The following is a 17,102-nucleotide window of genomic DNA, read 5'->3' as shown; positions in this document are numbered from 1 at the left end:
ATATGAGAGGAATCAGAGCCACCAGAATAAGCTGATACAGTTACAGGGAGAACGTATAACTCCAGACAGTGGCATCTGAGCTGAGAATTGAACCTGGGTACTCTGAGACCGCAATCTATTAACCATTCCATTGTGTCACCCAAATTTGATAAATTTGCTTGAACAGTTTAAAGTGGATGTATTATTTGTCAAAACGTGAAATGTTCTCAATGTAATTTAATTTGGAAATTGATTTTTACATCAGGTCTAGTTAATTAGCCCAATTATTTAAGTCACCTATCATGATTTTGATACAAAATATAATTTAATGGATTGTATTTCAGCTCCAGGACATGATGGAGTCAGGAGAGCTAGAATATCCTGAAATATTGACAATCCCAGACAACAGCAGTCAAGCTAAGATCCAACTCAGACTACATCAAGAAAATCAAGCACATGTGTGTCATTTGTATAAATTGTCCCTCACATTAGCGACGGACATCATTTCTATCACACAGCATTCTGTAAGTTAAGTCTGAATTGCACAGTAATCATTTTGTTTATTCAGATTTGGACATCCAATGCCAAGCTTGTTCATCTTTCTGACTTGCTTTGGTAGAAATCCATCCAAGCTTCAGTGGACTCTCTTCAGCAAAAGCTTGAAGTTTTAGAAAGTGGCAGTGCCCTGTGGAGTGCAAAGGCACACCAACAAGCAGAAGAGCTGGAAGCAAACTTGCACTACTGTACCACAAAAGAAGAAATAAGTGAGGTTAGTAAAATAAAAGATTTTTTTCAAATAAACACTAGTTTATTTATTTCAATATTTCCATGAGGGAGGACTGTTTGGAAGTTGTAACACCAAGTACATTTCAATTTCCATGTCAGATTTCAAGCTTGCTACATTGCTCTCAGTTGGTGCTTGCTTACTGTTTACCTTTCTTCAGCCTACCATCAAGCTCTTCTTCAAGATGACGGACTTGCTCTGGTATACATAATTGACGTTTACTCAGCCTTTGACTACTGGTGCACTTTTCAGATTTGAAATTGGTGAATATATCTAAACAAACCTCCAACATCTCTATATTTGCAACAGTGAGTTTGTCATTGCTTAAAAAAAAAGGTGTCTTAAGAAATAATCACCTTTAAATTGTAAACAATAGTTCCCAGTCTACCATAGAACCATAGAACACTACAGCACAGTACAGGCCCTTCAGCCCTCCATGTTGTGTGGACCCAAATAATCCTTAAAAAAAGTACTAAACTCACACTACCCAATAACCCTCTATTTTTCTTTCATCCATGTGCCTGTCCGGGAGGCTCTTAAATACCCCTAATGATTTAGCCTCCACCACCATCCCTGGCAAGTCATTCCAGGCACTCACAACCCTCTGTGTAAAAAAATTTACCCCTGATGTCTCCCCTAAACTTCCCTCCCTTAATTTTGTACATACTCCCTCTGGTGTTTGCTATTGGTGCCCTGGGAAACAGGTACTGACTATCCACCCTATCTATGCTTCTCATAATCTTGTAGACCTCTAACCTCTTAGTTCCCTCTCATTCTTCTACGCTCCAAAGAGAAAAGTCCCAGCTCTGCTAACTTTGCTTCATATGACTTGTTCTCCAATCCAGACAACATCCTGGTAAATCTCCTCTGCACCCTCTCCATAGCTTCCACATCCTTCCTATAATGAGGTGACCAGGTCAGTGTACTTGTCAAGGTCAGGTAATGAGGTCTACATGTTGATTTCACCACTTTCTGGCTCTGTATGTATATTTATATGTGGTTGGCATCTGTCTGTCACGAAGGGCAATGGGTGGTGCTCATCGCCATCACAAGTTGGGTGGAAGGTATGGAGATCCTGAGATAGCCAGTTGTCAAGATCCCCCTTGCAGCCTCACCAGTGTAGTCCAAAGGAATGCTTATAAAGCAATATGTTCAGCATTAGCTTGGCTGCAGGAGCTGCCAGAAGAATGTTCAATGACGACCAGCCGCCTTAGGGGCTCCACTCCAGATTTGCTGTCTGGGTTGACTCCTGTAACCCGAGGCTGCCCCCAAAGCAGTGGGGCTATTTACCCATTGCTGGTGATCTGGTTCACGAGCACCAGGGCATCTCCACACACCGGTGGGCCCGCATGCTACTTGTGCAGGGGCCAGACCTCCTCCCTGTCCTCTGTAGTTCAGCCTGAGTCCGAAAGGAGTTCAGTTTCCAAGTGTCGCTGCGAGGAGGCATTATATGAGGCTTGCTTATGGAAAGGCTATGTACTGGCAGAGAGAGATTTGCACATTCAGCTCTCTTTTTCACAAGACTGCTAGCCAGTGGTGGAAGCTGAAAGTGAGAGCGACAAGCACTACCCACTACACTGCCACACTAGGTGCATCACAACCACAGTTTTGACACCACTATTTATATGTAACCTATAGAAAAATAGCAGGTTGCTGGGCAGTGCAGATCGTTGGGCCGGAAGGGCTGTTTCTGCACTGTATCTCTAAATAAACTTTTAAAATTTAAAGATGACACCATAAGACCATAGGATATAGGAGCAGAAGTAGGTCATTTGGCTCATCGAGTCTGCTCTGCCATTCAGTCATGGGCTGATCCAATTCTTCCAGTCATCCCCACACCGCTGCCTTCTGCCCATACCCCTTCATGCCCTGGCTAATCAAGAACCTATCAATCTCTGCCTTAAATACACACAATGACTTGGCCTCCACAGCCACTTGTGGCAACAAATTCCACAGACTTACCACCCTCTGACTAAAGTAATTTCTCCACATCACAGTTCTAAATGGACATCCTGAAGTTGCGTCCTCTTTTCCTAGATTCCCCTACCATGGGAAATAACTTTGCCATATCTAATCTGTTCAGGCCTTTTAACATTCGGAATGTTTCTATGAGATTCCCCCCTCATTCTCCTGAACTCCAGGGAATACAGCCCAAGAGCTGCCAGACATTCCCCATAAGGTAACCCTTTCATTACTGGAATCATTCTTGAATCTTCTCTGAACCCTCTCCCATGTCAGTATACCCTTTCTAAAATAAGGAGCCCAAAACTGCACACAATACTCTAAGTGTGGTCTCACAAGTGCCTTATAGAGCCTCACTATCACATCTCTGCTCTTATATTCCATACCTCTAGAAATGAATGCCAGCATCGCATTTACCTTCTTCACCACTGACTCAATCTGGAGCTTAACCTTTTGGGTATCCTGCACAAGGACTCCCAAGTCCCTTTGCATCTCTGCATTTTGAATTCTCTCCCCATCTAAATAGTCTGCTCATTTATTTCTTCCACCAAAGTGTATGACCATTTACTTTCCAACATTGTATTTCATTTGCCACTGCTTTGCCCATTCCCCTAAACTATCTAAATCTCTCTACAGGCTCTCTGTTTCCTCTACTATACCTGCTCCTCCACCAATCTTTGTATTATCAGGAAATTTAGCCCCAAAATCCATTAATCCCATAGTCTAAATCATTGACATACGTCATAAAAAGCAGCGATCCCAACAACGACCCCTGTGGAACTCTACTGGTAACCGGCAGCCAGCCAAAATAGGATCCCTTTATTCCCACTCTCTGTTTACTGCTGACCAGCCAATGGTCCAACTGTGCTAATAACTTCTCTGTAATTCCATGGGCTTTTATCTTGCTAGGCATCTCATGTGCAGCACCTTGTCAAAGGCCTTCTGAAAATCCAAGTACACCACATCTACCACATCTCCTTTGTCGACCCTGCTTATAATTTAGTCAAAAAATTGCAATAGGTTAGTCAGACAGGATTTTCCTTTCAGGAAACCATGCTGGCTTTGGCCTATCTTGTCATGTACCTCCAGGTGCTCTGTAATCTCATCCCTAACAATCGATTCCAACCACTGATGTCAGGCTAACAGGTCTATCATTTCCTTTCTGCTGCCTCCTACCCTTCTTAAATAGTAGAGTAACATTTGCAATTTTCCAGTCATCCGGTACAATGCCAGATTCTGTCGATTCTTGAAAGATCATTGTTAATCCCTCCTCAATCTCTCCAGCTAATTCCTTCAGAACCTCAGGGTGCATTCCATCAGGTCCAGGAGATTTATCCACCCTCAGACCACTAAGCTTTCTGAGCACCTTCTCTGTCATAATTTTCACTGCACACACTTCACTTCCCTGACATTCCTGAATGTCCAGTATACTGCGATGTCTTCCACTGTGAAGACTGATGCAAAATACACATTCAGTTCCTCTGCCATCTCCGCATCTCTCATTACAATATTTTCAGCATCATTTTCTATTGGTCCTATATCTATCCTCAACTCTTTTACCCTTGATATACTTTAAAAAAGCTTTTAGTATCTTCTTTGATGTTAATCACCAGCTTCCTATCATAATTCATCTTTTCCTTTCAAATGACTTTTGTAGTTTCCCTCTGCAAGTTTTTAAAAGCTTCCCAATCCTCTATCTTCCCACTAGCTTTGGCTTCCTTGTATGCCCTCTCTTTTGATTTTACTTTGGCTCTGATTTCACTTATCAGCCACAGCAGTGTCCTTCTTCCATTCTTATTTGGAATATACCTGTCTTGCACATCTCTCATTTTTTGAAGAAACTCCAGCCATTGCTGCTTTGCTGTCCTTCCTGCTAATGTCCCTTTCCAGTCAACTTTGGCCAGTTCCCCTGTCATGCCATTGTAATTTCCTTGTGATGTGATGCTTTGCTTCCTTCACTTGTGAATTATTAAGCAGGCAGTAAAATGTTATCAAACTCTTTCTATCAGACACAGCAAATGCAGTTTAATTGCATTGTGTTAGTTTGCTATTAAACAACTGGTCTTACTTTCACCAGTATTTCTCTTTCTCAGCTGGTAGAGTGAATTGAATAATTTTCCAATCTAAGGGAATTTTTCCTGAATCAACAGACCTGGAGGTTTCAACTTTGGGAATCTGCAGTGCTTTTACCTAACTTGTGTAAAACAATAACTCTGCAATCATCCTGTCTTGGGACTTATTATTTAAGTCTGTGACTTGCTGTTTTTAAAAAATATATAACAAATATGCTATGTTTTTCTACCCTAAATGAATTGAATTGACTTTACTACTTACATCCTTCATATACGCAAGGAGTAAAAATCTTTATGTCTCTGTTTAAATGTGCAATTATAGTAATTTATAATAAATCTTACGTACACCAGCCTGTTCCACCAATGGCTGGGATCGGACTTAATGGGAGTCAATAGCACAAATAATATCTCTTCCTCAAAGACAATTCATAGAGGTTCACTTCAAGAATGCATGCTCAGCCCACTGCTCTGTTCTCTTTACACTCATAATCATGTGGCCAAGAACAGCTCAAATGTAATCTATAAATTTACAGCTGGCGTCATTATTATTCGCAGAATCTCAGATTGTGATGAGGAGTCGGACAGGAGTGCGATAGATAAGCTGGCTGAGTGATTCAAATGGTTTAAATGGTTCAATTTCATATCAGAGAATGGATACAGTATACAGCCTGAAATTCTTACTCTTCACGGAGACATCCACGAAGACATCCCAAAGAATGAATGATAGTAACATCAGAGATCTCTCCCCCACACACAAGCAGCAGCAGAAGCACTGACCTTCCCTCCCCCCCCAACCCCCGCCACACACCTCTGCCAAGGTATGAATAGGAGGGAAGGAGGGGGAGAGAGAGAGAGAAAGAAAGAAAAGGAACAAAAGCACAAAGGTGTGCATCTTCCAGGCTTCTTCTGTAGATAGTGAAATGCCAGGCCTCACAAGCAGTCTGAAAACCTACTGCTTTTGGTTTAGGTCATGGACTCTGACAGAACCCCAGCCACCTAGAAAAGAAAAGAAATATATGTTAAGAAAAGAATAAGCTGTTTTGTGGACAAACTGGAGGAAGTCTACAAAAACTGCTGGCAACATCTTTGAGGTATCATAAAGCAACTTTGGACTCAACGTCAGCAATACCAAGGAATTGATTGTGGACTTCAGGAAGGGAAGGTCAGGAGAAAATGCTCCTGTTCACTTTGAGGGCTCAACCGTGGAAAAGGAGAGCAGCTTCGAGTTCTTGGATTTCAGCATCTTGGAGGATCTGTTCTGGGCTCAACATATTGATGCAATCTTGAATAAAGCATGCCAGTGAATCTACTCGTTAGCAGTTTGGGGAGAAACTCGTGCAACTTTCTCCAGATGTATAGTACAGTGGAGAGCATTCAGACTGGTTGCATTGCAGCCTGGAATGGAGTCTGGACAGGATTGCAAGAGCCTGCAAAGGGTTCTAGACTCAGCAGCTCCATCACGGGCACAACCTCCTCACAATGAAAGACATCTTCAAGAGGCAGAGGCTCAGGAAGCCAGCATCCAGAAGCCAGACCTCACAATTCATGACATACCCTCTTCTTATTATTGCCATCAGGGAGGAAGTATAACACAACAATTCAGAAACTGCTTCTTCTCCTGTATCATCATATGTCTCAATGGTTCATGAACATGACCTCATTATTCCTTATTTTGCACTATTTATTTAATTCATAATCTATAGTAATTTTATAAATTTTTACTGTGCTGCTGTCATACAACAACAAATTCCATGTCATATAAGACAGTGACAATAAACCTGATTCTGATTCATACTAAGTCAATCTGGTGCACGGTCTATAACCCTTTGATTTCAATGAGAATCATAGGACTATGGATGAGGAGGCAAAAGGGAGAGAAACTTCTGTTTTTAAGAATAGATTTTGCTTTAGTTTCTACCTTTTCAGTATTTGTAAGGGTTTTTTGTGCATTTAATTAACTCTTATTTTTAAGTATAAACCTATAAGCTCCACAACAGGTGGTCAGGATTGGACTAGAAGTATGAAGCAGCAGCATTACCTGCAGTACCATTAATTTGTCTCTGAAGCTGAACCTTTATCCTACTCTTTGTGTTCAGTTTTGTCTTTATTTTTGTGGGTGCATGCTAGCAGAATTCTTAATCATTACAACAGGGAGGACCAATAGGACAATGTCATAAGTTCCCTTCTCTGCTCTCTTTATTTAAATGCAACCCTGCAGTTTATGCCCCTAGCTTCCCTTTGGTTTGTTTTGGTATTTTCATATACTAAAGGACTTACAATAGCTAATCAGCCTACCAGTGCATCTTTGGATGCAGAAGGAAAATAAAATTCATATACTAAAGGAGGACTTACAATAGCTAATCAGCCTCCAGTGCATCTTTGGATGCAGAAGGAAAATAAAACAACCTGGTGGAGATCAGGGGAGAATGGTAATGAGGAAAATGTGTCTATTCCACGTAGACAGTACCAGTGGTCAGGATTGAATCCTGCTCTTGCATCTGGAAGGCTGCAACACTAACTGTTGGACCACTGGGCCACAATTTCTATATTTCCTATAGTATAAAGTGTGATTTACATAGATATCTAACATGGATATACTCCTCATTGTTGTTAAGTGTTACCGAGCCGTCATCAACTCTTGGCAACCCTATGGATAGTTGCTCTAAGTGAGCTTCTACCCTCGCAAAAGTGGCTCATTGTTGATTACATTGCATTCCCAACTGTCCTTACTGTGCCCATCCATCTGATTGGCAGCCTTCCTCTCTTCCATTGTTCTTCCATCTTGCCGAGCATGATATCGTTTCCCAGGGAGCTGTTTCTTCACATGACGTGTCCAAAGAACAAGAGGCTGAGTCTTGTCAAGTTTCTCCAGAGAGAGACTTGTTTTGATCTTGTTGAGGACCGATTCATTTATTCTATGAGAGATCCATGAGATGCGTAGTATTTTTCTCCAGCACCACAGTTCAAAGGCGTTGATATGCTTCCTATCCTTCTTCTTTACCATCCAGCTTTCACATCCATATGATGTTGATGTTAACACCGTCGCCTACAATAGTGGAATCTTAGTATGTAGAGATAGATTCCTATTCCCAATGACCTTCTCTAAATCCTTCATGGCTGCTCTGCCAAGGGCGATTCTTCATTGGATTTCTTAACTGCTTGCCACTTCAGTGTTAATAATTGATTCTAGCAAGCTAAAGCTGTCAACCAGTTCAATTGCCTCTCCATTGAGATTGAAATCGGTTGTGCTGCCTGTAGTCATAATCTTAGTCTTTTTAAGATTAAGGTGCAGACCTACCTTGAGGCTATGTTCCTTGATGTTGGTTAGCAGATGCTTCAGGTCTTCTTCATTTTCAGCTAGTATTGTCATGTCATCAGTTTACAAAGGTTACTGATGATTCTGCCACCAATTCTTACCCCTTGATTCTCCTCGTATATTCCTCCTTCTCTGCAGATTAACTAGGTGTGTAAGTTAAACAGGCAGGGGGAGAGAATACAGCTATGCCATGCCCCTTTACGAATGCTGAACCATTCTGTTTTTCCTGTTCCCGTTTGAACTGCTGCTTCTTGATTGACGTAAAGATTGCGCATAAGGATGATCAAATGTCCTGGTACGGCCTGGTGACTTAATGTGATCCATAGTTTGTCATAATCGACACAGTCGAAGGCCTTGCTGTGGTCAATAAAACACATATAGATGTCCGTCTGGTATTCTATATTCTCCTTACCTGTAAAATAAACTGAAAAAGTAAAGCAAATATTTATACTCTAATGTGATTATATTAAAAAATCTCATAATAATCTGGCTTTTGGTTCTTAAAATAACTGTGGAATAGAGGAGATTTTTTTTTTAACTGGCTTAACATGTAGCAAATTCCTTCAATCTGGACTGGGCTAATTTCTGAGATTAATAGAGAATATTTAAGATTTTTGACTTTGACAGCATCCTCAAGTTTCACTTTGTAAAGATTTGTAGAAATGAGCCTTTAAATGCAAGATGTCTGATGTGCAGAAATGTAGAAAGGGCTGTTGGAAGGGTTCAGCAGCTTGTATTTTTGGTTTATTACACCCAATTCAAAATACAGGTAACATATTGTGCGCCTATTGGTTGGCAATATGTAGGCAAGCCTGTTATTCACCAGCCACAGAAGTTCAGATGCAAAATAAAGTATGCAGGTCCAGCATCTGTTCCTGTGCTGTAGTGCTCTTTGACTCTATAAGAGATATTCTCAATAATGAGACATGAAAAAGGGAATATTTATGCTTAAAACACTTCTTACTTGATTTAAATTCTTTGATTGCGACATACTGTATATTGAAGGTCGAAGAATGTTACACAATATTATTTTCTCCACAAAATCTGGCTGATTTGTATTTCTTAATTTGAAACCTAAACATTTGTGTTGGTTGTCTAGGACTATGACAACAGTATTAAAATGCTGAATGTTAGAAAAGTTTTATAAATGTTATTTAAATCACATGGGGTGTAGAATTAAGCAGATGGTTGCAAAGGCTCTATCGATACAACAGCTGTGATATAACAATTATGCTTAGGAACAGAAACTTCCAGAATGAACCAACAAATATAATCTATTGAACTAGTCATCAGAAAATATTCGACACAGAGAGAATATTGGCCTAACTTGGACACATAGTTGGTAGAATTCTTGTGAAATAAAAGCTGAAGCCATCTCAGAGACTGCATTACAAGTGGTGTCAATATCAAGGGATTTAAAAGAAGCTGGTGACTTTAAACCTATAAAAAGATGTGGTGTTGGGTCATCGAGAACAGCTGTCTCTCTTTGACATGAGTCTGAATTATAATGGTGTGATTTTCATGCTAATGAACATGTATTTCTAGAGATGTAGTTTAGTATTAAAAGTCAAACCTTAAACAAGAAATAATATCAATAATGAATTCAACTACCCAATTTCTGGAGAACTGAATTTTAAGTTTAATTAAACAATACACATATCAACATAAATATAAACTATAGTTTAGATTGAGCACAATAAGATTGAGGCTGATTCCTCACTTCACTGAATTCCTTGTGTGAAATTAATAACCACAATGAAAAGGATCACAATTGCATGTCCTGCATCTTCTGAATGGGAAATAATGTTAGTTATCTCTCATTTCATTCTCTCATCATTGAGCGGGGTACCCACTAATATCTAGGTATTAGAATATTACTTCTCTGCAGAAGCTGTTGGATAGAAGGAGAGAAATTAGCTGGTAGATAATCTGTATACAAGAAAATGCAACGGTTGTCAATTAATTTAAACAGCTATTAATTTAAAAGCCATCTTTGAAAATACTATTCAAATCAATTACTTTTTTCAAATTTGTGGTTAGAATTGTTGCATATTAATATTACAACTTAATCCATTTATCTTAATGGCCTTTTCCCAGTCACAGGTTAGAATAATTTTAAACAAGAGTGGTTAGTTCTTTTACACTATCCTCCCACATGGAGAGTCAGAAATTACTTAGGTCCATTTAATTTGGTTCTACAATCATCAGGTCTCAGAACAAAGAGGCCTGTGATCATTTACAAAATTGCATCGGGCTACAGTTATGTCCTCTGGTGCTAGCAAAAGGAGCTAATCTCCAGAAAAATAATTTTAGGCTGTAGGATACATAGAATACATAGGATGCCTTCAGATACATTCCAGTTTAGGGATGAGTCAAATCATTCAAATTGAAGTGGGATTGTTGAAAGAAATATTTCTGTTCTCTTAATTATTCTTTGCATTTATTGAAGAACTTTAATCAAATAGGCTGCCTGAAATACGATGTTGCCAAATTTGTCTCTTATTTTACCTGCAAAAGAGAAATAAAATATGCTTTCTACCCCAATATGATGATGAAGCATTTTCCATTGTGGCAAAGGTTTAAAGACTGATTAAATATTCCCGAAATACATATGGTTTTCTCCACCCTTTAATGCATTATAACTTTTCCTTACAGAGCAAGAAAATAACTTCCAACCGTCGTAATGCAATGATTGATTTGATTATTTTACAACAGCTGACATTGGCACTCGTTGGTATAGAGTAGCAAATTTCCTTGCCTGTGACCTAGGCTACTGCATTTGGTTCTTGGGCTGGAAGTGAGCTGACAGTGCTTCTGTCATACCCTGTGCCTCTGTCAATCCATTTCAAAGGAAGGCTCACAAAGCCATAAATGTTCTTAGATAGATGAGGGTAAATTGAATAAACTTTTGCACTGCATTGAAAACTAAGGTCATAATATTTATTGTTGGTACCGTTAAATGCTTTATTTGTCCTATGTCAACGCACTGTTCTTAATAAATGAAGCCGCCTATTAAATAAGCTGACTTCTTTCTGACTGCAGTTATCAAGAATATTCAGATGTGATTCTTTTAAGATATTCTTTAGAGTCAAGATGATAAGTAAATAATCTTGTCAAAACATTTATTTGAAGTTAAAAGAATGCTATAAAGACCTCAAGAGGAAGTTTAACAACTTGAAATTCAGTCATCTGAAAAAAAAAGAAAAATTTTCCAATCTGAAAGTCATCAGGACTCAAGTCCAGCAAGTTGAAATGTACATTGAAAGAATTGAGGTAAAACAGTATACCTACTTTCAATGACCAAACATAATCGTTCGCTGCAACTGCACCCTCTGACTGTTGTACATGTGCGTGAGCTGATATCTATCTGTGCTTTCTGTATTAAGAACTTCAAAAAGAAAATGCTTCAGTGTGCCACTAAAGTCAGTAAAGCTCTTGAAATATGCACGAACAAAGCAGAAGTGAATCCAGTTGGAGAATCCCTGAATGAATTACAGAGAGATCTCGATGAACTTAACAAGACAGTGGAGGAATACAAACAAAATTTGGACATGACTGTACATTTACAAAAGGCAATGGAAGAGGTAAACAATGTATTTGAATGTATAGTACTCAATAAATTTAACTATAGTATGTTCCTTGCATCTAACTTTTGCTCATGTAACTAATTGCAAATGAAAAACACATATATACATTTAAAATAACATTTGGCTGTTTCAATAGTTTTGGCATAGATGGAACACATTATTTAGGTGTGGAAATAATTATAATTATTTCATTTTCACAAATATGGGAAAGGGATTAAACAACTGTGCTAACATCCTCAACAACAGGTATACCACTTTGGATGCTGTTGGAGAAGTGAGGAATTACCTAGCAGAGGAAAGTCACAGCAGGCAGGTCTCTGGCACTGAGTCTGGTTCTGTGACTCAGAAGGGAAGGGGGCAGAAGAAGTGAGCTGTGGTGATGGGGAATTTATTAGTTGGGGGAAGAGAAAGAAGGTTCTGTGGACCAGAAGGTGCTTCCTGGGTGGTATGTTGCCTCCTGGGTGCCAGGGGCCAGAATACCTTGGATCAAGTCCTCAGCATTCTTAAGCGGGAGGGTGAACAGCCAGAGGTTGTGGTCCATGTAGGTAACAATGAAAAAGGTAGGAAGAGAGATAAGATTCTGCAAAGTGACTTCAGGGAGTTAGGTGCTAAGTTGAAGTGCAGGACCTTCCAGGGTTGTGATCTCAGGATTGTGACCTGTGCCACGTGCTAGTGAGGCCAGAAATAGGAAGATTATACAGTTTAACAAGTGGTGAAGGAGTTGGTGTAGGAGGTAGGGCATAAAACTTTTGGATCAATGGGCTCTCTGCCTGGGAAGTTGGGACCTATAAAGATGAAACGGTTTGCACCTGATCTGGAGGGGAACTAATATTCCAGCAGGAAGGTTTGCTAGTGCTACACAAAGGTGGGGGTTTAAACCAGAGTTGCGGGGGATGGGAGCCAGAGATCTAGAACAGCTAATGGGGAGCTTGTGGAGGCAAGCAAAGTCAGGAATCAAAGCTCAGAACTAATGTTCTGAGCTGCATATGTTTCAGTGCAAGAAGTATCGTAGGAAAGGCATATGAGTTCAGGGTGTGGATCAACACCTGGAATTATGATATTGCAGCCATCAGTGAGATTTGGTTGCAGGAGGGGCAGGACTGGCAGCTCTATATTCAGCATGAGGGATTAAAGTAGGAAGGGTGGTGTTACTAGTCAAGAAAAATGTCATGGCAGTGCTCAGCCAGGGCAGACGGGAGGACTCATCTAGTGAGACATTATGGGCAGAACGGAGCAATACAAAAGTTACACCATGTTAATGGAGCTATATTACAGAAAACCCAGCAGTCCGCGGGATTTAGAGGCACGGATTTAGAGAGATTGCAGACTGTTGTAAGAAACATAAGGTTGTTATAGTAGGTGATTTTAACTTTCCACAGATTGACTGGGACTCCCATACTGTAAAAAGCCAAGATGGAATAGAGTTTGTCAAATGTGTTCAGGGAAGCATTCTTGATCAGTACATAGAAGTCCCAATGACAGAGTGTGCAATACTTGATCTCCTATTAGGGAATGAGACAAGGCAGGTGATAGTAGATTGTGTAGGAGAACACTGCATCTGGTGATCACAATGCCATTAGTTTTAAAGTAAATACACAAAAAGATAGTTCTGGTCCATGGGCTGAGATTCTAAAGTGGAGAAAGGCCAATTTCGATGGTATCAGAAAGGATCAAGCAAGTGTGGATTGGGACAAGTTGTTTTCTGGCAAAGGTGTACTTAGTAAGTGGGAGGCCTTCAAAAGAGAAATTTTGAGAGTACAAAGCTTGTGTGGGCCTGTCAGATAAAGATAACAGATGAAGGGAACCTTGGTTTTCAAGAGATATTGAGACTCCAGTTAAGAAAAAAGGGAGGTGCATTGCAGGTATAGGCAGGTAGGAACAAATGGGGTGCTTAAAGCATATAAGCAATGCAAGAGAACACTGAAGAAAGAAACCAGGAGGGCTAAAAGAAGGCTTGAGGTTGCCCTAACAGACACGGTGAAGAAGAATCCTAAGGTATTTTACATATATGTTAAGAGCAAAAGGATTGCAAAGGACACAACTGGAGCATCAGTGTGGTAATCCATGCCTGGAATCAAAAGAGATGGGGGAGATCTTAAATGCATTTTTTGCATCTGTATTTACTCAGGAGAAGGAAACAGAGTAAGACAAAACAGAGTAACATCGTGGACTTTATACAAATTACTGAGGAGGAGGTATTTGCTGTCTTGAGGCAAATTAGGGAGTATAAATCCCCAGGGCCTGACAAGGTGTGAAATTCAATGTTGAAAAATGCATAGTCATGCATTTTGGTTGTAGAAATAAATGTATGGAGTATTTTCTAAATAGAAAATCCAGGAATCTGAGATGCAGAGGAACTTGGGCGTCCTTGTCCAGAACACCCTGAAGGTTAACTTACTGGTTGAGTCGGTGGTGAGGAAGGCAAATGCCATGTTAGCATTCAGTTTGAGAGGTCTAGAATACAAGAACAAGGATGTAATGCTGAAGGGTTTATAAGACACTGGTGAAGCCTCTCCGTGAGTGTTGTGAACAGTTTGGGGCCCCTCATCTTAGAAAAGATGTGCTGGCATTGGAGAGGGTCCAGAGGAAGTTCACAAGAATGATTCCAGGAATGAAGGGGTTATCATATAAGGAACGTTTGATAGCTTTGGGTCTGTACTCATTGAAATTCAGAAGGATGAGGGGGGATGTCATTGAAACCTATCTAATGTTGAAACGTCTAGACAGAGTAGATGTGGAAAAGAAGTTTCCCATGGTGGGAGAGTCTAGAACAAGAGGGCACAGCCTCAGTCAGGATATGAGAGCGCTCTTTCAAAACAGAGATGCAGAGAAATTTTTTTTAGCCAAATGGTGGTGAATTTGTGAAATTTGTTGCCACATGCAGCTGTGGAGGCCAGGTCGTTCAGTGTATTTAAGACAGAAATTGATAGGTCCTTGATTGGACATGCTATCAAAGGTTATGTGGAGAAGGCCAGGAACTGGGGTTGAGGAGAAAAAAGGATCAGCCATGATTAAATGGCAGAGCAGACTCAATGGGCAAGATGGCTTCTATGTCTTATGGTCTTATGGTTCCCTTGGATCCTGCAGGAGGCAAGTTCAGAATTTGCTGGGGCTCTAGCAGAGATACAGTATTTAAATCATCCTTAGTGACAGGTGAGGTACTAGAAGATTGGAGCATAGCCAATTTTATTCCACAGTTTAAGAAAAGCTCTAAAAATAAACCAGGAAATTATAGGACAGTGAGCTTGACGTCAGTGATGGAAAAGTTATTAGGAGGTATTCTAAGGGACAGGATATATTTGTGTTTGGATAGACATGGAGTGATTAAGGATGGCTTGGCTTCAAGCATGCTAGGTCATGTCTAACCAATCCTATAGAGTTTTTTTGAGGAAGTTACCAGCAAAGTTAACGTAGGCAAGGCAGTAGTTGTTGTCTACATGGACTTTAGCGAGACATTTGACAAGGTCCTGCATGGGAGGTTAGTCAATAATGTTCCATTGCTGGGCATTCAAGATGAGGGAGTAAATTGAATTAGACATCGGCTTTGTGGGAAAAGCCAGAGAGTGATAGTAGACGGTAGCCTCTGTGACTGGAGGCCTGTGACTAGTGGAGTGCCTCAGGGGTCGGTGCTGGGTCTGTTGTTTATAATCTATTCCAATGATCTAGATGATAATGTGGTTAACTGGATCAGCAAATTTCTGGATGAGACCGAGATTGGTAGTGTAGTGGAAAGTGAGGAGGGTATCATGGTTTGCAGTGAGATCTGGACCAGCTGGAAATATGGGCTGAAAACAAATAGATTGAATTTAATGGAGACTAGTGTGAGGTGTTGCACTTCGGTAAGACCAATTAGAGTGGGTATTACACAGTGAATGGCAGGGCACTGAGGAGTGTGGTAGAACTAGGGATCTGCGAATACACGCCCATAATTCATTGAAAGTGACGGCACAGTTTGATAGGGTTGTAAAGAAAGTTTTTGGCACATTGGCCTTGATAGATCAAAGTGCTGAGTACAGAAGATGGCATGTTATGTTGAAGTTGTATAAGTCTAATTTGGAGTAGTGTGTGCAGTCTTGATCACCTACCTACAGGAAAGATGTAAATAAGGTTGAAAGAGTATAGATAAAGTTTACAAGGATGTTGCTGGCCTGGAAGACCTGAGTTACAACAAAAGATTGAATAGGTTAGGACTTTATTTCTCGGAATGTAGAAGATTAAGGAGAGGTTGATAGGGGGTTTCAAAATTATGAGCGGCATAGATGAGGTAAATGCAAGCAGACTTTTTCTGCTGAGGTTGGGTGGGACTACAACCAGATGTCATGGAGGACTGTGAAAGGTGAAATGTTTAAGGGGAACATGAGGGAAAACATCTTTACTCAGAGAGTTGTAAGAGTGTGGAACAAGCTGTCAGCACAAGTGGTGCATGAAAGATCGATTCCAAAGTTTAAGAGAAGTTTGGATAGATTCGTGGATGGTAGGGGTGTGGAGGGCTATGGTCCAGGTGTAGATCAATGGGAGTAGGCAGTTTAAGTGGGTCAGCATGGACAAGATAGGCCGAAGGGTCTGTTTCTATGCCATACTTTTATATGACTCTATCTGTATATGTATTATGTACAGAAAACACAGGATTTTGATGTTTACAATCTCTATTTCAGAGTCAGTTCTGGTGTGAAGACACGAGTGGTACAGTAGTCAGAGTTGGAAAGTATTCTTCCGAGTGCAAGACGAAGGAAGCAGTGGCAGTTCTCTACAAGCAGTTTGAGAAGTTTGTATGGCCTACTGTACCACAACAGGAGGAGAGGATCCAACAAATCACAGAAATGGCAAAACAGCTATATGGTTAGAGCTAATAGTTACTGCATTTCTTTTTTTATTGCATTCACTAAGCTGTGAAATGTTACTGCAGGGAGGGTGCCCAACTCCTCCTGTCACCTTTGCAACATCAAGGAATACACATTAGTATCAAATGGTTGGATGCAAAGTCAATTTTCTTTCACTCTGCTCCATCAGTACTCATATATTCACTGTGCCCCAAGTGTGCCCTAATCTCACCTGCAGAAAGAACAACCTGTGGCCCTTCCATGTATTTATTGACGGGATGCTTATGGGATTTCTAGAAAAGATTACTGGTAAATATAGTTGTGTCGATGTACGAAACTGAGAGTGAACTGCAAAAGTAAATTCTGTGAGTTTAGGAAATCATCATCTAGAGAGGGACTAAAGATTACATTTTCAGGTCATGATCTTTTCTAGCAGTTGAGGTTCTAGCTTACAGCAAAATTTCTCACATTTATCTTTAGTGGGAATGTTTATTCGATAAAACCTAAAAGGTGGTTTATGTAAGCAATTTCTAACTAAGTCCATAGTCACAAATTTATGTGACCAGTACAGAGACATTTAGT

The 17,102-nt window shown here is 40.3% G+C and overlaps 1 protein-coding gene across 1 annotated transcript in view; it reads left to right on the top strand.

Annotated features, from left to right (window-relative positions):
* The window catches only part of ccdc141 (coiled-coil domain containing 141), a 131,066-nt gene that overhangs the window by 91,820 nt on the left and 22,144 nt on the right, over positions 1 to 17,102 (top strand). The window contains exons 16-20 of the mRNA XM_059966774.1: positions 324 to 503; positions 599 to 748; positions 11,246 to 11,386; positions 11,500 to 11,697; positions 16,356 to 16,539. Of these exons, the coding sequence (XP_059822757.1) occupies positions 324 to 503; positions 599 to 748; positions 11,246 to 11,386; positions 11,500 to 11,697; positions 16,356 to 16,539 (853 nt within the window). The remainder of the gene's footprint in view (positions 1 to 323; positions 504 to 598; positions 749 to 11,245; positions 11,387 to 11,499; positions 11,698 to 16,355; positions 16,540 to 17,102) is intronic.

This window comes from Hypanus sabinus, chromosome 4 (assembly GCF_030144855.1).
Source record: "Hypanus sabinus isolate sHypSab1 chromosome 4, sHypSab1.hap1, whole genome shotgun sequence".
In the NCBI taxonomy this organism is placed as follows: Eukaryota; Metazoa; Chordata; class Chondrichthyes; order Myliobatiformes; family Dasyatidae; genus Hypanus; species Hypanus sabinus.
This window is presented reverse-complemented; position numbering and strand designations above follow the sequence as displayed.